The sequence below is a fragment of the Vombatus ursinus genome, unplaced genomic scaffold (genome assembly GCF_900497805.2).
Source record: "Vombatus ursinus unplaced genomic scaffold, bare-nosed wombat genome assembly UNPS02014794.1, whole genome shotgun sequence".
Lineage (NCBI taxonomy): Eukaryota > Metazoa > Chordata > Mammalia > Diprotodontia > Vombatidae > Vombatus > Vombatus ursinus.
The window spans coordinates 20,159,336-20,182,215 of NW_020954572.1; the positions used below are offsets into that span (position 1 = coordinate 20,159,336).

Below are 22,880 nucleotides of genomic sequence, written 5' to 3' on the forward strand. Positions count from 1 at the left end.
AAAAAACTTTAAATGAGTGGGAACCCCTATCCTGAGAATCTGTCTGCCCCACCCTCCTTCGAGTCTAAGAGAGGAAGAGGGTTCCCTCTAGTTCCCTTGGCAGGAGCAGTAAGACGGTGACGTTGCCCAAGATCACCAGGCGATGGATCTCCCCAGCACAGTTCTCATCATGGACTCAGAGTATGAGCAAGGCCACGTTCGTAAGCTGCAGGCACAACATATGAGGATGCAGGAGAAAACCTTCACCAACTGGGTCAATAACGTCTTTCACCACGGCAAGGTAAGTATTTACGTCCTCACTCCCACCTCCAGTCTCTTTCCATCAATAGGCTCCTCTTCTGCTGCTTACTAGCTGTATGACCTTGAGCAAGTCACTTAATCTGGAGGAGGTTGTGGTCCAGAGAAAACACACTGGCTCTGGAGTCAAGGGAGCTGGGTTCGAATCCTGTTTCTCACACGATCTTGTGACCTTGGGCAACTTGCTTCACTTTTCTCAGTGTCCTGATCTGTAAAATGAGGGAATTGGACTAGATGGCCTCAGGGGTCTGTTTCAGATCCAGATCTGTGATCCTAGGACCCATGCTCCAGATCTGCTCCCCCCAGCAAAGGGATCAGCCTCTAAAGCCCTGTGTCACCCGTCCTGCCCCTTGGGATACCCTCTCAGGGCCGATGAGCACTATACCCCCTCCCCACGGAAATCCCAGCGCTGTGATTGTGTATGTGTTGAGCGGTGGGGAGGGGAACGAGGGGGTAGACAGGCCACCGCAGGGCCCAAGATGCTCTGTGAGTCTCTGGAGTTAGAGAGAGAAAGGCTAGTCTAGGCTGACTCTCTCTGCCTCCCCCTTCCCAGGCTGGCATCAGGATCCAGAATATGTACATCGAGCTGGGAGATGGTACCCACCTGCTGAAGCTGCTTGAGCTCATATCTGGGGAGGTGCTGCCCCCGCCCAACCGAGGACGAATGCGAGTGCATTTCCTGGAAAACAACAGCCGGGCTCTAGCCTTCGTGAGGTCCAAGGTGAGGCCAGGAGCCCAGAGTCTCAAGAGGGAGTGTGGCTGTGACTTCCCGAGCCCAGGGCAGTAGCTGGCTCTAAGACTGGAAGGCAAAGAAAGATGGACAACAGCGGGAATCAGGGGCAATCCCACCTCCCCCACTATCCTCCCTCGAAAACACGGGTGTGGCTTTGAGAATACTTCAAGTCAAATCAGGAAGGAGTAATTCTAGTGTAAATTGGAGTTTGGGTATATTAGTATCTATTCTAAGAGCCCTGTTTGGTCAGGAGGGTGATTTAGCAATCCTGACAGCTGAAACCCAGATGTACGAACTGTGGAATGTAAGAGTGAGGAAAGGAAACAGGGCCATTCTAATGTAAGGGAAGGCGATGCTGAATAAGGCCAAGATGAGGAGAATTATAATAGATCGTGTATACAATGCTTTCAAGTTTGTGAAGAGTTTCAGATGTATTATCTCATTTGGCCCTTATGACAACTCTCAGACGCAAGTAGTAACCAAAATAAGTCAATAAGGATTTATCAGGGCTTCCTATGAGCAAATATGAGCAGAAAGACAGTGCCTGCCTTCAAGGCACATACCTTCTTCTAGGGGAAGACAGCATGTAAAAGGAAGCTCAAAAGTGGGGTGGTGAGAGGGTAAGACACACACAGGGGCTCGGTAGAGACAGTCCAGAGGAGTGAAGTCTGGAGAGGAATAAAGGCATGGCTGGCCTGGGCACTTTCCTTAAAATGGAAGATCTGAGAGGAAATGGCCAATCAAAGGAAGAGGACTCAGGGTTGAAATGTGTTTCTGGGGTGAGAAATCTAGGGGTGAACTGGACTTTCAGGGTAAGGAGGCTGCTGTGGCTGGTAGAGAAGATCCTGGGAGTTAGGAGTGGAATCTGGAGAGGTTATTACCTATTTTTCCATATTAGGAAACTGAGGCTCAACTAGCTTAAGTGAGTTGCCCATGATCACATAGTAATTATTAGTCAGAATTTGAACCCAGGTATTTCCTAATTCCAGGTCCAATTCTCTTTAGAAATGTTTAAAATTTCTTTTTTTATTATGACTTTAACAATCACCAACAAATATGTATCTTTCACGATGCAATGATCAGGAAAGAAGATTGTCTATGGCACTGTGGACTTCTGTTATCTACAGCTTTTTAAAAAGTATATATTAAACTTAACACAGTAGTAACAACGTTGCCCTTTTTCTAACTCTCTTTCTGATATATAAAACTGTTAGGACTCATTTTAAAGAAACAAATCAGATACATGGCATGATTAGTTTCAGGGAATAGCTGTTGGGAAAGACTAAGAAGGAAGAGAGGAGAAGGACTTTACTATGGACTATATGTCCAGGAATGAGATGGGGGTGGGAAGGAGAAGGTGAGAGAGAGAGAAAGAAAAAGAGAGACAGACAGAGAGAGACAGAGAGACAGAGAGAGAGATGTAGAAAGAGAATAAGAATTTGGAACAGTGCAACTGTGCTGTTCCATACAATAATGTCTATTTATAGACCTTGTAAGAGCTATAAGTATAATAGCAAAGCATTTAGTTAAGACCTCAAAACCATGTAAATAGTAATTGAGAACTAAAAAAAGTTGTCATTTTTTTTTAAGTTTTTTGTTCACAGCAACTTTGTGAGGCAGATAGGGCAAGTATTCCCATATTAAAGATGAGGAAAGCGATGCTTAGAAGATTACTTGCCAAAGATCTCAAGGCTATTTAGGATTAGAACCAGGGTTTTAACCCAGGTCTCCTGACTCAAAAGGACTCAGAAATTAGTGTTTTTTCCACTACATCCTGAGAGGAAAAGAATGATGGGGAAGAGGTAGGAGATTGGCCAAGGAGGGTAGGGGATAGGTGTGCCCCCTCTTCGGTGACCAGGAGGAACCCAAAGGCCCTGGCCCTACACATGGATCCCCTAAGCTCCGAAAGCCCACTCACTCTGCACTCCTTCTCTTCCACCAATCCCCCCACCAGGATTCATCAAAGCTCCTCTTGCTGACTTTTCAGGTGCCAGTGCCCCTAATTGGTCCAGAGAACATCGTAGATGGGGACCAGACCCACATCCTTGGACTCATCTGGGTCATCATCCTGCGTTTCCAGATCTCTCACATTTCCCTGGACAAGGTACCACTCAGACCCAGCTCTCATTTTCCCCTCACTTCTCCTTTCCTAGCCTTCACCCTCCCTGGTCACACCTCCCCTTCCTCCTTTTTGGACCTTATATGGATTTCATAGCCTGATGATTGAATTATGGCTCCTGCCTCCCTTTACTGCCACTGCCTTGAGGATTCTGCTCCTCTCCTCTTGTGCCCTAAGGACAAAAGAAAAAAGAAACTCATGTTCACAGATGTTGTTGTTACTGTTATTATTTCTGTGTTGTTATGTTCTGTCATCTGCGTTATAAGTTTGAGGTAGACCTCAGGGGAGGATATATCCATTAAGTCAAGGCTTCTTTATTTTATTAATTTATTTTGATTTATCAACAATCACTTCCATAAGCTTTTGAATTTTAAATTTTTCTCCCCCTCCCTCCTACCTCCTCCCCCAGATGGCCCGTAATCTGATATAAGCTATACATATACATTCCTATTAAATATATTTTAACATTAGTGATGTTGTAAGGAAGAATTAGAACCAATAGGAGGAACCACCAGAAAGAGGAAACAAAACTCAACAGAAGAAAAAAAAATAGCAAATAGTATGCTTCGATCTGCATTTGAACTCCATAGTTCTTTCTTTGCATGTGGATAGCATTTTCCATCATGAGACTTTTGGAGATGTCTTAAATCAAGTCAAGGCTTCTTTTAACGGCTAACAATTTTGACTGAGAACTAAGGGGTGAACCCGGTGCCTTAGTTATCCACTTCATTTTGAGAGGCAGAAGACAGGAGATAAAAAGGTGGCCTTGGAGCCAGGAAGGCATAAAATAAAATACGGAGGATTACAGAAAAAAAAAAAAAATTAAGTTCATGGACCGCAGATTAAGAACACTTGTCCTAAGACATCGTTGTTTTGGTTTTGTTTGCAAGCATTTTTTCCTCTCCTGACAACTGGCTCAGAGGAGTTTCTGACTGTTACACAATCTGAAGTCTAGACTCCGATTTGCAGGGCAGGTACCAGACTACATTGGTAGGAGACGAGTTTATTCTGGGGAATTCTCTGCACCAGTAAAATCACAGGCCTGGACTGCCCCTCTCCCCTCCCACCATTGGGATATTACTCTCTGACATAACTACTGACATTTTTTTATCCCCAGGTTCTCTAATCCTAAATCCTTATCTATGCCAAGAATTCAAACAGGGTCTCAGCTCAGATAGAAAGGAAGAAATATTTGAGGTAGCTAGGTGGCATGGTGGATAGAAGGCTGGGCCTGGAGTTAGGAAGTACTGAGTTCAAATCCTACCTCAGATACTAGCTGTGTAACCTTCAGCAAATGCTTTAACCTCCCTCATGATCATGGAGATAATAATAGTACTTATCTCATAAGGTTGTTACAAGAACCAAATGAGATGATAATAATGACTAATATTTATGTAGGGGCTTACTTTGTGCCAGGCACTGTGCTTTTACAATTATTTTCTCATTTGATCCTTACAGCGACCCTGGAAGGTAGGTGCTATTATTATTCCCATTTTACAGGTAAGGAAACAGAGGCAAACAGAGGTTAAGTCACTTGCCAGGGTCACACAGCTAGTTAAGTGTTTGAGGCCAGATTTGAACTCAGGTTTCCTAACTCACTGCCCAGCACTATATCCACTGCATCACCAGCAGCCTCTAATATATATGCTGGCTATATAATATATATTAAGTACTTTGGGAACCTTCAAGTTTTCATATAAATCAGTATTATTAGTAATAGTCTTAAAAAGTATTCTCTGCCAAGCATAAGGTTGGCAGAGGGATGCAGGCTCCGACCCCAGGCCTGTCCCCCTTCCTCTGAGCTCGGTCCTGTTTTCCTACCAGGAGGAATTTGGGCCCAGTGCCGCTCAGCTGTCAGCTAAGGAGGCATTGCTGGTCTGGTGCCAGCGGAAGACAGCTGGCTATCCCTACGTGAACATCACGGACTTCTCCCATAGCTGGAGCGATGGGCTAGGCTTTAATGCCCTCATCCACACCCACAGGTCAGAAAATGGGCACCCTGTTCTCCTGCTTTCTCTCTCCCACCAGACATAGACCTGCGCCTCATTGTCAATGAACTCCAGGACCGTCTTTGATTCCCCCTGGGCCTAGGAGTAAGCACCCTAGGGCGGGGGGGGGGGGGGGGGAGGGAAAGTGTGCCTGGGAAAGTGCCTTGCTCTCTTTGAGTGTCTTTGAGGGCTGGTTGTCCTTCCCCCACTTCCCACTGTTGCACAATCTGGTCATTGGGTAGAGACTGGGCGTGGGAGCAGTGGCCTAGGGGATATGAGAATAATAATAGCCAGTGTTTATATATAGTACTTTAAAATATTCTGAGCATCTTACAAACATTATCTCATCTGAGCCTACCAATAAACCTGCGAGGTATTACTATCCTCATCTGTAAAATGGGTAGAGTTTAGAAAGGTCAAGTCACTTGTTCATGGTCATATAGGTAGTGTCAGAGGTGAAAATGGAACCTAGATTTTCCCAGCTCCAAATCCAGCACTCTATTCACTATAAAATGTGGGAATAGTTAGCACTGAAGTAAGGGGCAGGGGCAGGGGGAGATGGGGAGTGATCAATATCTGAGTTCCAGGCTCCCAGTTCAATCTTGTGGGCTAGCTTTACTCTGGGCAACATTGTGAACCTGGCACAATTTATCTTTACCCACTTTTCTCAGTTTCTCCCTCACTTCAAGCAAAGGTTTTTACGACCACTTGTCCAGTAGGATCGCTAGGTGGTGCAGTGGATAGACTGTTTGTTGGACCTGGAGTCAGAAAGATCCGAGTACAAACCTGGCCTCCAATATTTAATAGCTGTATGACCCTGTTCAAGTCACTTCAACGCTGTCAGCCTCAGTTTCCTCATCTGCAAAATGGGGATAATAGTTACCTATCAAATAGCACAGGGCTGTTGTGAGGCTCAAATGAAATCACATATGTAAAGTGTTTTGCAAACCTCAAAGTGCTGCATAAATGTTAGCTGCTGTTATTATTATGGGAGGGATTCTTTTTCAGGTACAAGTTGGAATTAGATGGCCACCTAGGTCCCTTCCACCTCTGAAATTCTGTGATTCTATGATAGAGTAACTTAACCCATGCTTGGGTAGGCAGAGGAACTTTATTATTATTATTAATTTTATAGGAGGAATTCTTTTTCAGGTATGATTTGGTCTAGATGGCCACCTAGGTCCCTTCTAACCCCACAATTCCGTGATTCTGTGATAGAGTGACTTATCCCATGCTCAGTTAGGCGGAGAGACATGCGCCCTGCCCGACAAATGGGTGGGCAATTCTAGGCCCAGGTGAGCTCCGCGGGACTCCCTCCATCGCCCTGCGGTCCCCCTCCTCGGGCTCTGGCTTTGGTCCTTCCCTAGGTCACTATCTCCTGCCGACCTCCCGCAGGCCTGACCTGATCAGGTACAGCTCCCTGCGGCCCGAGCACCCCCTGCACAACCTGGAGAATGCTTTTGAAGTGGCTCACAGAGATCTGGGCATCTCCAGGCTGCTTGACCCTGTGGACATTGCTGTTCCACAGCCTGAGGAGCGCTCCATCATGACCTATATCTCTCTCTACTATCACTACTTCTCCCATCTACACCAGGGACAGACTGTCCAGAAGAGATTGGCCAAGGTCAGTGGGGAAGGGTGGGAAGACGGCTATAGGAAATGGGGGGGGGCACTGCTCAGCTGTGCCCTCCCCCTGCCCCTTTACACTTCCTCCTCAGCCCTGAGGTCACTAATTCCCTAAGAGGATTGCCGGACAGAAAGTAAAAGGGAGAGTCAACAAGGGCAAGGTGCCTGCTCTGGGGTGAGAGGAAAAGGGGAAACCTCATCCCTGAGCAGAAGCCATGAATCTTTTTGGTGCCATGAGCTGCTGGGGGCGGTGGCAGAGCCTGAGGCGTGGGGCCGCTGTCATTGGGGTGGGTGTCCCTCGGGGACATTCAAGTCAGTGGCCTTGAGCTGCTGGAGGAGGGGAGGGGGCAGAACAGGGCATCAGAGGGGCAGAGAGTCTGGATGGGCATGGAAGGATCAGGGATCCCAACCTCCACAGCTGAGGAAGACGGCAGAGCCAAACCCGCTCCCCTCCCTTACCAGCTGCCCTCTCTGTGCTTGGGTGAGGGGAGGTGACCCTGTAGGACGATCGGGCATCTCGTCTATGGGGCAGGCAACCTTTTAAAAATGTTTCCGCTGCAAGGGTAGGAGAAAGCCACTTTGTGGGCATTGGGGGCACTCAGGTGGTCCTCACTGCAGGAGCTGAGCCATCCCAGTTCTCAGCCCACCCCATTAATTCCTGACTTTCTCCTCCCCTCTGTCCCAGATCCTGCAGCAGCTACAAGAGACAGCCAAGTTGCAGGCTCAGTACGAGCAGCTAGTGTCAGATCTGCTGGGCTGGATCACCGAGCAGGTGGCCCAGCTGGAGGAGCGACGTTTCCCAGACACCCTCCCGGCCATGCGTCAGCTGCTGGCCGCCTTTGCCGCCTTCCGCAAGGAGGAGAAGCCCCCTCGGCTAGAGCAGCGAGGGGCGGCCGAGGCGCTGCTGTTCCGCCTGAGCACTGCCCTGCGCGCCCAGAACCGCCGGCCTTTCCTGCCCCCCGAGGGCCTGGGGCCGGGGGAGCTGGGCAGGCGCTGGGCGGGCCTGGAGAGGGCCGAGGCCTGTCGGGAGCACGCCCTACAGGAGCAGCTGCTGAGGTTGGAGAGGTTAGAGACGCTGGCCCGACGCTTCCAGCGCAAGGCCGCCCTCCGGGAGAGCTTCCTGGTGGACGTGGAGCAGGTGCTGAGCCAGCTGGGCACTCCTGTGCCCAGCTCTGCCCTGCTGAGCGCTGCCCTCCAGAAGCTGGGGTCGCTGGAGGCAGATGTGCAGCCCCAGGAGGGCCGCTTCCAGGCCTTGGCTGAGATAGCCTCCTTCCTGGAGCAGGAGCGGTACCATGGCTGGGCAGATGTGGTCCGAAGGTGAGGGTCCTTTCCCAACAGCAGCTCCCCCTTCTCCTGGCCCACTTCACCCTGATTCCATCCCAAGCCTGTCCAACCTCCCCAGTCCTCAGACCGCCTCTGCAACCCCCCACAAGACCACAGGGGAAGCCTCCCCAAACACTCACCAGTCATTTCTAACAGTAAAACTCCCTTAGGAATATCCCTCTCAGGGATGCCTAAAGCGCATACTCACTCAGCACTTGTCTAATCTAACACATACCATAAGGGAGTCCTCACATAGGATACCAAAACTCTTTCACCATTAACAATTCATTCCTTTGACATTAGTGCCTACTCTCTAGGTCAACTCTCTTTAAATTAAAATACCTCTGAAAGGGGGTAATCCATTAAGCTTCTTACACCTTCACGTGAATGATGTATTAGAAGAGAGCCTGCCAACGTGAGGGCCTGAGGCTCTTGTCTTAGAATAAGAGTTTTTAACTTTTTTATGTCATATTCCCCTTGAGTAGTCTGGTGAAACCTATGGACCCTTCTCAATAATAACTAGCTAATAATAGTAGCTACTTATAGTGCTTACTGTATACCAGGCACTACAAAGACCACTTTACAACTATTATTCATTTGATCTTCACAACTACCCTGGGAGGTAGGTACTATTATTATCTCCATTTTATAGGTGAGGAAACTGAGATGAACAGAGGTTAAGTGACTTGCCCAGGGTCACACAGCTAGTAAGCGACTGAGGTCAGATTTGAACTCATATCTTCCTGACTCCAGGCCCAGCACTCTGTCTACAAAATAAAATACGAAGAAATACAAAGGAAACCAATTATATTAAAATACAGTTATCAAGATATTTTTAAAAATCAAGTTCACACACCTCAGGTTATGAACCCCCTGCCTTAAAGGAAGGGCATATTTGGTGAGAAGGCCCAGAAATGAGGGTCTAGGACACAGGGTAAATTATATGCATGAAGGCTAGGACCACTCTGCCTCTGGATGAGATTCCTCAACACACACTAGCTGACGAATAAGAACCCCAAGGCAGGTGTAGACCAGTAGGACCTCTCTATCTGCATTGTCTAATCCATCCCTGTTCTTATCTCTGCTGTAATGAATGAATGAATAAGCCAATGAAAGAAAGAAAAAAAGCATTTATTAAAGGCTTACTATATGCTAAGCCGTGGGGGAATTAAAAAAAAAAAAAAGCAGAAATGGGTCCTGTCCTCATTTCTAATGAGGAGAACATAGCACATGTAAGTGATTAGTGGCCAGGGAAGGACATTTTTGGTTTGGAAAGTTACAGGTTTGGTGATAAGGCAGCAAAGGAGTACATCCTTTCCAGGAATAGCGGCAGTACAGGTTTGCTTATGGTTCCAGAATTGGAAGGGGGTGGGATGGAGTAGGGGGGTTACCACTTAGGTGAAGGAGGCACTGAAAAGTAAAGTTATTGCTTGTCTACACCTGAAATAAGCGGGCCAGGTGAGACCCTTATTAGTCAGGACAGCTGGGACCCAGGAGAGGCGTTCTGGAGCTGATAGAATTAAGATATCCAGGACATGAGGCAAGATGGCAGGTGAGAAAATGACCCAGGTGGAAATAAGAAAAGATTTGGTCTGGGGGACTGGAGGTGGGGAGATGACCTGATGTTGGAATCCCATTTTTGCTACTGCTGTGTGACCTCAGCCAAATTATTTAACTTCTCTGGGTCTTCATCTCTAAGGACTCATCCGATTCTAATCCTCGATTTACAGACGAGGACTTGAGGTAGCCATTGCAAGGGGCACAAAATCAGGGCTGAAGGTCCTCTGACTTTGGAGTTCCTGAGGCTGCCAGCAGACCGCACCAGGCCCTCGCCACTCCTGTATGTGGTGTCCTCCCCCCACCATCCCTCCTCCTGTCTCCTCTCCAGGCAGAAGGAGATCTCTCAGCGCTGGGAGCGGCTCCTAGGAGGGCTTCACCAAAGGAGGGAGCATCTGGCAAGCTCTCGGGTGGCATTGGGGCTGCTTCAAGAAGTCGATGCTGCTGATGAAGAGCTGAAGGAAATACAGGTCATACCCACGGAACACAGCCCATTGGGTCCACAGTGTTTGGGCAGCTAGGTGGTGCTGTGGATAGAGGGCTGGGCCTAGAGTCAGGAAGACCTGAGTTCAAATCTGGCCTCAGGCCCTTACTAGTTCTGTGATCCTGGGCAAGTCACTTATCCCCATTTGCCTCAGTTTCCTCATCTGTAAAATGAGCTAGAGGAGGAAATGGCAAACTACTTCAGTATCTTTGTCAGAAAAATCCCAAAAGGGGTCACAAAGAGTCAGACGTGACTGAAAATAACTAAACAATAAAGTCTAGGGCACTGAATTAAGAGTCGGGAAGACTCGAGTTCACAACCTGTCTCAAGATACCAGCTATGAAACCCTAGAAAGTCATTTAACCATGCTGTGCCTCAGTTTCCTCATCTTTAAAATGGGAATAACAACAGGACCTACCTTATAGGTTTGTTGTAAGGGTCAAATGAGATAATACATGTAAAGTACTTTGCAGACCTTACTATAATATACAGGGTGTGCCAAAGGTCTTAATATACTTTTAAGCTAATAAAGCTTAAAATCCCAAACCCCAATAAATCCGCAACAATACTAACATCATACCTAAACCAAAAACATACAAAATACTGATGTAGCACTTTCAGCTAATAAAGCTTAAAAAACAGCAGTAAGACTTTTGAAATACCTTGGATAAGTATTAGCTATTGTTATTCTATTATTATTATTATTATTATCATAACTCCAACAGGAGCCCAGCATATCACCCCTGGGTATGCTGCTTTCCACAGCATTGGCCCCAGGGACACTCCCTGGTCCTCACTTCAGTATGGGGTGCATCACCTACCCACGGCACTGACCCCTGGGGGCAGCGGTTGGGACTGGCAGCCCTGTGATGGGCACTGCGCTGACCGTGGTTCTCCGGCCCCAGGTGCTGGCAAGTTCCTCGGCCTGTGGGCAGCACCTGGCAGAGGTGGTGGAGCTTCTGCAGAGACACGAGCTGCTGGAGGCGCAAGTCTCCTCCCAGAGTGCTCCTGTGAGCCACCTTATCCAAAGGACCACGGAGCTGAGCACCGTGACAGGCACCCACCTGGACGGGCTGCAGATCCGAGCCTGGGGCTTGTCACAGGTCTACCAGAGTTTGATTGTGCTCGTCAGAGCCCGGTGAGAACCCATTCTCCACCCCTTCTCCTACTGAGACCTGTTAAGGCCAAGGTCCCAGCACTGCATCCAGGGCCATTTCCAGTCGTCCTGATCCATATCTGGCCACCGGACTCAGATGGCTCTGGAGGTGAAGGGGAGGCTGGTGGCTTTGCACAGCCCTGCCTCACTCAAATCCAATTCACTTGCACATCATGGCATCACCTCCCTGATGTCAGGGTCAACAACCCCACCCTGTCACATTCTTGACCAGTTTCCAAACTCTTTATTTCTCATCTAAAGTTGTCCTGGGACTCTAAGGAACATGCCACCCTACTCAAACCAATGTCAATGCTTCGAGCATCTCTCCCTTTACTCTCTCTGCTCCCTTGGCACTTCCCTCCCCTTCCCTTCCCCAAAGGCTTCAACAAGAGAGGCAACCTTTCTGAGGGTGGATGGGACTGCTCTGTCCACACATGGGGCTCCATTCTCTCTATTGGCAGCTAGGCGGCTGGCGCTCTAGACTTCGAGGCAGGAAGACCTGAGTTCAAATTCTGCCTCAGGCACTGACTAGCTGTGTAACCACGGACAAGCCCTTTAACCTTTCTCTGTCTCAAGTGACTCCTCTGTAAAATGAGATAATCATAGGCATACTTCAAATTATACGTAAAGTGTTTTACAAACCTTGGAATGTTATTATATAAATGTTAGTTATCGTTATTATGGTTATTGTTGTTATTACGACTGCTGCCTCCTAAGCCCCCTGGACTGGTCTTTCTCCCAGGCGGGCCCTGCTGGAGCAGGCCCTCCAGCAGGCTGAGTTCCTGAACAGCTGTGAGGAAGAGGAATCCTGGCTCCGAGAGAGGATACAGCTAACTCAGGCGGCTTCCTTGGGCCGGGACCCGGGCCACATCACAGCAACTCTGTGGAAATACAAGGTGCTTGCAGTAGCCTCTACCCATGGTCCCCTGCACTTCCTTAATCTCCCCTCTCTTCTCATCCCACTGTGGACCCTGCCCCTCCTTTCACCTTCTTTTTCTTTCTGCCTTCATCCCTTCCCAGCACTGTAATCCCTCTTGTCCCTCATGCCTCTGCCCTTTGAAAGGCAGGATGACATAAGGGATAGACTACTAGACCAGGAATCAGGAAAACCTGAGTTCAAAGTCCACCTGAGATACTTACTAGCTGTGTGACCCTGGGCAAGGCACCTAACTAACCTCTTTGTGCCTCAGTTTCCTTATCTGTAAAATGGCAGTAATAATAAATAGCAGATACCTCACATAGGTATGAGGATCAAATCGGGCAAGGAGAATGTAACCCAGGTCCCAAGGCTCATTGGCATGGGACTCTGTCCTTATCGATGGAGATGAATGCCCTACCCTGTGGGAGGGGCAGAGCAGAGCTGGCAAGAGGAGAGAGCTTCAGCTCTTGGCCGGTCCCCTTTGGGACTCCTCAAGCTTCAGAATTCTCCAAGTGTTGAGTCATTTTGGCCGCTTCTGGCTTCCAGCTGCCAGAGAGAAGATGGAAGAGGCCAACCCCGCTTCAGGGTGCTGAAGGAAGTCCCTATTCCCGGCTTGTTACACGCTACAGTCTGCGAGGAGTTTCTCTCCAATGGCTGAGCCATTGTTACCTCGATCCCTATAGGAAAGCTCCTTCGCTCCGCGTCGTCTGGTATATATTCTCCTATGTTTTTCAGTCATTTCAGTCACTTCAGACTCTCCATGACCCCATTTGGGGTTTTCTTGGCAAAGATACTGAAATGGTTTGCCATTTTCTTCTCTGGCTCATTTTCTAGAAGAGGAAACTGAGGCAAACAGGATTAAGTGACTTGCTCAGGGTCACACAGCTAGTTAGTGTCTGAGGCCATATTTTAACTCAGGTCTTCCTGACTCCAGACCCTGTGCTCTATCCACTGTGCCCCCTAGCTGCCCCTGTGCCTTCTTTGATTTCTGTTTTGCTATGATTTGGATAAATGCATTTCTTTGCTATTCACTGTGTTCGTTATTTGATGGGAAAGGAGTCAAACCTTGGATATAGAGCGTGGAGCCCTCCTTCCCCCAATAATGACAAAGTGATCCGAAGTTAGATGGAGCCTGATCATATTATCCCTAAACTAATAGTATTTAAGCAGATAGATATGATTCTAGCCCTGGAGCCCCTCTCTCTGAGGAGAGCAGAGTGGTGGCTTCCTGCTCCCCCTCTGGCAGGAAGAAGGGTGGGGTGGGGGTGGAGAAGAGGCTGGAGATATCTTTTCTGCCTCCCTTCAAGCCATATGACAGCCTTCCCTACACACATTACAAACCTTAAGCTGCTATGTGGATATGAATCGTTATTAGTACTAGTTATTATTAAAATAATAATAATAATAATAATAGCTAGCACTTTAAAGTTTGCAAAGTATTTTACATTATCTCATTTGCTCCTCACACCCACCTTGATGTTGGAGCTATCATTATTCCCATTTTACAGATGAGTGGTTAACTGTTAGATCTTCCAAACGTCATTAGGATCATGATTAGCAGCAGTACTTTCCGCCTCCCCCACCAGGCCCTCATTTCTTCTCCTTCCTCCCTCCACCATTACATCGTCTGACTTTTCACTTCTGGGTTGTCTTCTCTTCTTGGTCAGGCCCTGGAGACTGAAGTCAGCTCCCACCAAGCGGTGTGCATGGAAATCACCAGGAAGGCCAAGGAGCTGAGCCCCCAGGGCTACCCAGGCCAGCCAGACCCACAGGATCGGGCAGAGGCCATCCACAGTCAATGGCAGCATCTCCGGGACAAGATGGCAAAGCTTCTGGCCTGTCTGCAGGCTGCCCTGCTCATCAAGCAGGTACAAGGCTTTGGAGAAAGGATGGGAAGGAAGGGTGGGAGCCATGGATCTCTCCTTCCCAATTGCTGTCCTCAAATCCAAGCTGTCACTAGGAATTCTTGTGCTGGAGGAAATTGTATTTGAGGATATGTTGAATAGAGAATAGTCAACCTTAGATGCAGTCCAGGAGATGGGGCAACCGTCCAACAGTGTGGCCAACAGTGCCTGATCTCCCAGTCCCAGGGAGGAGGCACCGAGGAGAGAGAAGGAAGACCTTTGGAAAAAGGTCACTGTGGCAGAAGGACCCTGGGGCTGGCATCCTCCTGCAAGGCAAAAAGGCAAAAGCAGGGAAAGAACCATTCCACGATAAGGAAGCACCTCTTCCACCTCGGTGGCCTGGAACAAATCTCTTCCTCCACCTTTTGGTTCCCCCCACCCTAGTATTTTGCAGATGTGGACGAGGTAGAATCATGGCTGCAGGAGCAGCAGTCCCTGTTGGCCAGTGAGGACTACGGGAAGGACGGGGCTGGCGTGGCGGTCCTGCTCCAGCGTCACCAGCGACTGGAGCGAGAAGTGTGGGCCTGTGGGCTGGAGGTGAGACGGCTGGAGGAGAAAGCGCAGACTGCCGCCGCCCATGCTGCACTCATGGTAATCAACCTGGCCCTGGTGAGATGGGAAAACAGGCTGAGCCCAGGATCAGATCGAAGACTGGACTCCCACTCCCCAGCCCCGGGGAGGACTGGGAAATGATCCCGGAGCAATGGAGCCGCCTAATGGAATGGAATGAACCGGATTTGAAGTTAGAGATTGCTGTTGTTCAGCCATTTCAGTCGTGCCTGACTCTTCCTGACCCCATTTGGGGTTTTCTTGGCAAAGATTCTGGAATGGTTTGCCATTTCCTTCTCCAGTTCATTTTACAGATGAAGAAACTGAGGCAACCAGGGTTAAGTGACTTGCCCAGGGTCACACAGCTAGTCAGTATCTGAGGCCAGATTTGAACTCAGGTCTTCCTAACTCTAGGCCCAGCACTCTATCCCCTGTGCCACTTGGCTGTCTCAAGTGAGAGGACCTGGGATCACATCCCAGCTCTGCTATTGATTGCCTTTGTGAGACTGGGAAAATTACCTCCCCTCTCTGAGCCTCAGTTTCCTTATCTGCAAAATGGTTGGATTGTACTAGATCATCTCTAAAGTCACTTCTAGTTCTAAATCAATGGTCCTTTGATTCCAGAAACAATTGAAATATGATTCCTTTATTAATCTTCTGCCTCAGGAAGACTTGAGTTCATATTCCACCAGAGACACTTATTAGCTGTGTGACCCTGGGCAACTCACCTAACCTCCATCTTCCTTAGTTTCTTAGTTTCATCTCTAAAATGAAGCTAATGAAAACTTCATCTGTCTCACAAGGTAAGGGATCAAATGAAAGCATGCAAACCTTAAAGCACTATGTGCGTGTGAGTTATTAATGGTTATTAATTATTTTCTCACACCTTTTAGAGCGTTGAATTTGGACTCAAGAAACCTAGGGCTGCCATCCAGCCTAGCCTCAGACTTCTCATTAGTAGAATGAGGGCGTTGGACTCAATGACCCCAGTGTCCCTACCAGCTCTAAAGCGCTGCTCCCGTGATCTTTGAACTCACTATTCTATAAGGTCCACCCTATTTCCCCTTTGAGGCCTAGGCTGAACCTTCTCCTTTGGGTCAGCAGTTTTCCATGGGTTATACAGTTTCCTGAGATCCTTTCAGGTGATTCTCTAGGTCAAAACTATTTTCATAATATTACTAAGATGCTTTGGTCAGTCAGTAAACATTCATCAAACACCTACTATGTGATAAATACTGTGTGAAGCACCAGACATACAAAAGGAGGCAAAAGACAGTCCCTGCCCTCGGAGGAGCTCACAAACCAATGATCTGATTTCAAATATTGGTAAATGCCAATAGATATAATTCACATAAACAAAAGCTCTTGGGGGTGGGTCCTCAATAATTTTTTTAAGAGTGTAAAGGGCTTCTGAGACCAAAAAGTTTGAGAACCACTGCTATAGATTGCTAGGTCTATAGGAAATAAGGATGTTTTGGGGGCAGCTAGGTGGTGCAGTGGATAGAGCACTAGCCCTGAGGTCAAGAAGACCTGAGTTCAAATCTGGCCTCAGACCAAACACTTGACACTTACTAGCTGTGTGACCCTGGGCAAGTCACTTAGCCCCAATTGCCTAAAAATAAAATAAAATATACATATAAAGAAATAAGGATATTTTTGGGGGGTCCCAAAGGCCACCTTATCTGAATCTTCATGATGGTGGACACTTAGGAACCTCAGTTTCCTAGAACTAAGCTTCCCATCACCAGCACATACTAGAATACCTGCAGCTCTCTTCCCTTGCTTTCTCTTCTCTCCTGTCTTTGCTCTTAAGATTTTTTTTCAACTGAAACCAGTTCATGTTATTTTCTTTAAGCCCCTTTCTCTGAAACTACAGTTTTTCTCAAAAGCCCACTTGGGTCTTTACAAACTCCCATCATATTGTACTATGCCACAGTGGCCCAGCTGAGCCTCCTTCAGTGATCACTACAGAAGACCATGACAATGACCACAACCACAACTACTACTATCACTACTACCATCACCACCACCACTACTACTACTACTATTACTACTACTACCACCACCACCACCACCACTACCACTACCACCACCACCACCACCACCACCACCACCACCACCACTACTACTACTACTACTTCTACTATAAATAATAATAATAATAACAGTTGAAGTTTATATTGTATAAGAGGCAGCATGGTAGAATGAATAGAGGGTTGACCTTGGAGTCAGGAAGACCTAGGTTCAAGTTCTGCCTCTGACGCATCCTGACTGTGACTCTAAGCAAGTCACTTAACTTCTTAGTGCTCCAGGTAAGTCTCTAAGACAACAGGTTGCAGAGCAGGTGCTGATCTGCATTGGAGGATGTAATTTCCTCACTGAGAGGTCCCTTTGCCAAAAAAATAAAAACTCTCCCAAATATTAATGTAACATTTTAAGGTTTGCAAAACACTTTGTCTCACCTGATCCTCATGACAACCCTATGAGGTAGGTGCTATTATTCCCATTTTTTGTCATTGCCATTCAGTCATTTTTTTTTAGTCATGTCCACTTTTCATGACCCCATTTGGGGTTTTCTTGGCAAAGATACTGAAGTGGTTTGCCATTTCCTTCTCCAGCTCATTTTATAGATGAGGAAACCGACGCAAACAGGATTAAGTGACTTGCCTAGGGTTACACAGCTAGAAAGTGTCTGAGGGTGGATTTGAACTCAGGAAGTTGAGTCTTCCTGACTCAGGCATGGCACTCTGTGCACCATGGCACCATGTAGCAGCCCATGTGTATGGCTTATCCCCCAAAAGGTTTATAAGTTCCTTGTGGGCCAGCACTATACTTTATACTCAAAGCCACAACTAGGAATTCTTATACCTAGAGCAAATTTTATTGGGGGTAGGGGAAAGACTGACCTCAGTGGCAGGCAGCACAGAGGACAGCTGACCAAAGCCTATTCCCTGAGAATTTAGTCTATGACTTCTCATATGTAGCCCTAAGAGAGGGGCACCAAAGCAACAGGACCTCACTGGTCTGTTATCCAGGACCAATGAACCTACTGGTCTAGGCACATTGAGGGTCAGTAGAGAATTTCCAAACCAGGCAGGAGGAGAAAGCATATGCCCCTCCCCACCAGATAGATACCAGCGCCTTGGGCCAAAGCCCAGTTCTCTCCACTCTGCTTAAGTACTTAATTTATTATCCCCAAAGTGTTCCACGCTTTGCTAGGCACAGAGTAGACACATAGAACAGGATCAAAGATTTAGAGCTAAAAACCACCTTTGAGATTATTTTGCCTAAGCTCCTTTATCTTACGGATGAGGAAACTGAGGCTTAGACAAGTTAAGTGAGTTTCCCAGGGTCACACAGCTCATGTCAGAGGTAGGATTTGAACCTTTGTGACTCCCAGTCCAAGACTCTCCACTAGGCCAACTAGCTGCTCTGAGGTTTTTGGTTGTTTTTTTTTTTGCGTGGGGTGGGGGGGGATTTGCCCAATTACTTATAGTCCATAGCCCCTCACCTCTTCCACTTTAGAGCCTTACTTTGGTCAGAATTTCTGTACCACCAATCTTCTGGGTAAGGGATGAACAGAGAGAGAGAGAGAGAGAGAGAGAAAGAATATGAATGGCAGGGGAGGAAGGAGAAGGGAGGGCAGGCTTCTCCACAGCTTTCAGCCTAGGAGGAGTGACAAGAAACCTTTCTGGAGCTCTGAGCAGAGCTATCCCCTCCTCCAGATGGAGAGCCAGGAAGGCAGGAGTCAGATGGATGGCGATGGAGCTAGGAAGTCCCAGGGCTGGCTACAGAACTCAGCAGCCTCAGCAGCGGCTGGCCATCAGCTCTGGGTCAGGATGCGTTTCACATACAGAGGTACCCAGGGTTGAAAAATGGGGCTCTGAGGGGTACCGCGGGCTCCTTCCCAATCTGGTCGGAAAAGTGTGGGTAGAAAAACAGCCTTCATTTCAACCCCTCTGCCTGCTGCCCCTGGAGCTTGGGGGAGAGTGGGGGGGTACTGTTAGCCACTTTGGAGACTGGAAAAGTATGATGTCTCCCATGGCCCCAAAGAAGCTCATAACACATCTCTCACACCATCACAAGGCAAAACCTGACTGGGGTGTTTCCCCAGTCCTTAGAAATGCTCATCCCGGGACAGCTAGGTGGTACAGTGGATAGAGAACTGGCCCTGAAGTTTTAGGAGGACTTGAGTTCAAATCCGGCCTCAGATACTTGACATTTACTAGCTGTGTGACCTTGGGCAAGTCACTTAACCCTTATTGCCTCACGCCCCACTCCCCCACCAAAAAAAAGAAATGCTCATCTCTAACTTCCTTCAAAACTCAACTCAATTACCGCCTCCCACAAGAGGTCTATCATCATCCACTCCCCACCCCCAGCTACTATCAATCATTCAACATTGATTAAGTGCCTACTATGTGCCAGGCAGTGTAGTAAGGGCTAGGGATACTCTCCCCCAACTCAAATTATTTTGCATTTTTTGGTACATATTTATATGTATACATGTTGTTTTTCTGGTAGAAATATTCTGGTAGAATATAAGGCCCCCCTCCCCTACGAGGGCAGTGAATATCTCATTTCTGTCTTCATATCCCTATTCCTTAGCACAGTCTGTGGCACATAGTAGGTACCTAACATATTCTTGTTGTTTGGTTGATTAATATCCGCTACTTTCCCTCTACGCCAGTTCCCCAGGAATAGCCAGAGCACTGAGCAAAGGGAGACTGAGGCAGTTATAAGCTCCAGACCCCTAACTAAGAAAGACTGTAATCCCCAGCGCAAGGACCATATGCAACACTTGTGCTATATATTCTCACTTCAGGACCCAGTACTGTTAGGTACATAGTCAGTGTTCAATAAATACTTATCCATTATTTGATTGATTGAAAATGGGGGCTACTGACTCTCAGCTTCCCCTCCTCCCTCCACCCCATGCTATACTCAGATCACTCCTCTCTACAGGGGAGAGCCTCACCTGGATCCGGGGAGACATCCTGGAGCTGGTTGCCAAGACAAGTCCTTCCACCTGGAGGCTAAAGGACGCAGAAGGTTGCCAGGCAGAAGTGCCAACAAGCTATGTCACAGAGCTTGATCCTCCCCAGGTACTGCTTCAGAAACCTCATTCTGTGCCCAAATACCCATAGTCAAACAAAGCAAATTCCCTTTTTGGTCATTTCTAGAAACGTTTGTCTCACGGAACGAGGTTAGGGTTTTTTGTTTGTTTTTGAGATCGGACCTCCTTATCTGGCCCAGACTAGAAATGTAGGGGCTACTCACGGGCTCATGCCAACTGTTGATGGACACCAGGGCTTTGATGTGTTCCTCTCTCGTGGCTCTGCCTGTACTGGGGAGGTTGAGGCTGGGGGATCAGTTGAGCTCTAGATTCTGAGCTGCAACCCATCTGGTCAGTCTGCTCTAAGTCTGGCACCAATGTAGCAAGCCCTCAGGAGCTAGGCCATCTGACGTGCCAGGAAAGTGCCAGTCAGCAGTGAGATTAAGTCCATGAGTGCCACTGCACTTCTGATCTGGGCCAGAGAAGGAGGCCGAGTCTCAAAAAAAACAAACGAAAGAACCCAACCCAACCTCATTCTGAGAGACAAAATTCCTGACCTGGCATAAGAGAGACTATGAGTATGGGTATTTGTTTTCTTTTTTCCTTTTATTCAATTGGGAGACAGGGGTAGGATGGATTGAGGGGGAAAAAATAAAGCCTTGTTAATTGAAAACAAATTAACTTTAAAAAAAAAGATCATCCTTCTATATACTACACACACACACACACACACACACACACACACACACACACACACACAAAACTTCCTTCTTCTGAGGAAGCTGGTCACTGATCACATTAGCCTTCTGTCATCACAGGTGGCATCACTGATGAACCCCTTACGTGAAAAACCAAAGAACCAGAGAACCAGGCAGATGCCCTCATGGCAATCTGTCCACTGGGGCACCCAGGAGATCACCAGCCCATTGGAGCTAGATCTTCATTTTGACCCTGAAACAATCTGCAAGACCCAGGACCACCTGAACCAGGAATACCAGGTCCTACAGGCCTTGGCACAGGTATTTGATTTATGTCCTTGGAAAATGCCACCTCTGAAACAGTAGTTCTCAAAACCTAAGTTTCTGAGGCACCTTCTGAGGAGCTTTGTGTCTCATCAAAACTATTTTCATTATAATACTAAAATATTTTTATTTCAAACATGGTATCAATATATATAACCCACATAAACAATTAAAAATCTCTGAAGAACTCAATTTTCAAATGTTATTTTTAATTTATTACTTATTTTAAATATTCTTTTTTAAAATTTTGAGTTCCAAATTCTCTTCCTCCACTAGACCTTCCCCCACCCATTGAGAAGGCAAACAATATATCGATTCTACATATGAAATTATGCAAAACATAATTCTGTATTATTCGTATTGCAAAAAAATAAAGTGAGAAAATGATGCTTTAATTTGCACTCAGAGTCCATCAAAAACTCAGTAATTTTTAAAGATCCTGAGACCAAAAACTTTGAGAACTGCTGGTCTAACAGCTGTGTGAATGCCCCCTCACTATCTCCTTCATTCTTCATCATCTACAACCCCCAGACTATCAAGTTCTGCACAGCAGGAAGCCTGGGAAAGCGTGAAATTCTGGGAGAGGGGCTGGGGCTTGAACCATAAGACTCGAGGAGAAGTAGGGCCGAGGACTTGAGAAACAGCTGATTCCTCCCATCTGACCTCCACTCAGCTGCCTAGAGGGAATGGGTTATAAGGGATGCTTCTCCATCCTCTCTGCTGGGCCCCTCCACCTTCATCCTGAGGCATCCTGGACCTTTCTGTCTTTAGCATCGCAGGACCCAGCTAGAAGAAATGTCTACCTTGTTCTGTTTCTATGACTCTTGTGGAGAACTCCAGTCCTGGTTAGAGGACCAGACAGTGTTGTTCCAGACCCTGAATCCCCAGGCTGAGAATGTGGAGGTCGACAGGAATAAATTTGAGGTATAGCCATGGGCATGCTAGTAAATGTTTAACCACCAGCTTTCAAAACAAACAAAAAAAGCTCAGTTCACATTTTCAAATTTAATCTGCATTATTGGCATATTTTCCAACACTTTCTTGAGGTTAGATCAAATCAATGTCAAATTCAAAGCCTGTGGGCCTCAACCAGCTAGCAAAACTCTAGTGCGGCAGAACCAGATTAAAATGTAATCAGGAAATGTTTAACAAAATAAATAAAAATACAACATAGATAATGTCAATTTGTGGTTTTCTAAGTCATTATGAGGTCTACAGGGATCCCTTTCTGAGTTTGACAATGCTGGTCTAGACAATCAACAAAACCATAAAATCAAGCCCTAATTTGTGGCATCTGCCCATTTCTGAGGTGTAAATGCTCAAACTGAAAATTTAACAATGGGCTCTTGGAACTGGCCCACCCTGGAAGAAAGAGGTTTCCTGAGCATTTAAGCCCCTGCTCTTCCACCTCATCCATGACTGTCTCCTCTCCCCTCAATCTTCTTCATTTCCAGATTAAGTCATTTGCCCAAGGTCACATAAACAGGTGGTTCAAATGCCAACTCTCTCTCTCTCTGTCTTTCTGTCTCTGTCTCTCTGTTTCTCTCTCTCTCCCCCCCCGACACACACATAAACACACATACACACAGAATAGCAGTCCTGGGATTTGAACCCAAGTCCTCTGACTCCAAATCTAGTATTCTTTTCATTGTATTTGAAGTCAGAGGACCTGGATTCAAATCCTGGTTTGGCTGGTTACTGCCTGTGCGACCTCTAGTAAGGCCGTACATGTCTCCTGACCTTTATTTCACTATCTGTAAAATGAGAGGATTGAACTAGTCCAGTGGGGTCAAATTCAAATAGAAACAGATCCCTATGGGCTGTGTATCGATTCAGAAAACCACAAATTGTATTGTATTGGTTTTTAAATTTATTTTGTGGAACATTTCTCAAATTATATTTTAATCTGGTTGGAAGCACTGGGGAGCTATGGAGCCTGTGGGCACTGGGTTTGACACCTCTGGTAACTAACCTTAGATGTACCCTCCCTGATCTAAATCTGTGAATCTCTGATTCCTGTTACTCTTCACCTCTGGTGCCAACTTCATGTTGGTGATTTTGGCCTTGAGTAACCACAGATCTGGGGGGCTTCTGGTCCATTCCCCTCACTCCTACAGGGACCCAATTCATTGTCTCTGAAACAATGT

The 22,880-nt window shown here is 47.1% G+C and overlaps 1 protein-coding gene across 1 annotated transcript in view; it reads left to right on the forward strand.

The window, feature by feature from the left end:
• Positions 1 to 142: 142 nt before the first annotated feature.
• The window catches only part of SPTBN5 (spectrin beta, non-erythrocytic 5), an 87,565-nt gene continuing 64,827 nt past the window's right edge, over positions 143 to 22,880 (forward strand). Inside the window, exons 1-15 of the mRNA XM_027870196.1 lie at positions 143 to 280; positions 851 to 1,018; positions 3,018 to 3,134; positions 4,974 to 5,131; positions 6,533 to 6,761; positions 7,449 to 8,080; positions 9,975 to 10,113; positions 11,033 to 11,265; positions 12,026 to 12,179; positions 13,870 to 14,070; positions 14,491 to 14,775; positions 18,381 to 18,513; positions 19,621 to 19,760; positions 20,530 to 20,730; positions 21,505 to 21,657. Of these exons, the coding sequence (XP_027725997.1) occupies positions 143 to 280; positions 851 to 1,018; positions 3,018 to 3,134; positions 4,974 to 5,131; positions 6,533 to 6,761; positions 7,449 to 8,080; positions 9,975 to 10,113; positions 11,033 to 11,265; positions 12,026 to 12,179; positions 13,870 to 14,070; positions 14,491 to 14,775; positions 18,381 to 18,513; positions 19,621 to 19,760; positions 20,530 to 20,730; positions 21,505 to 21,657 (3,081 nt within the window). The remainder of the gene's footprint in view (positions 281 to 850; positions 1,019 to 3,017; positions 3,135 to 4,973; positions 5,132 to 6,532; positions 6,762 to 7,448; positions 8,081 to 9,974; positions 10,114 to 11,032; positions 11,266 to 12,025; positions 12,180 to 13,869; positions 14,071 to 14,490; positions 14,776 to 18,380; positions 18,514 to 19,620; positions 19,761 to 20,529; positions 20,731 to 21,504; positions 21,658 to 22,880) is intronic.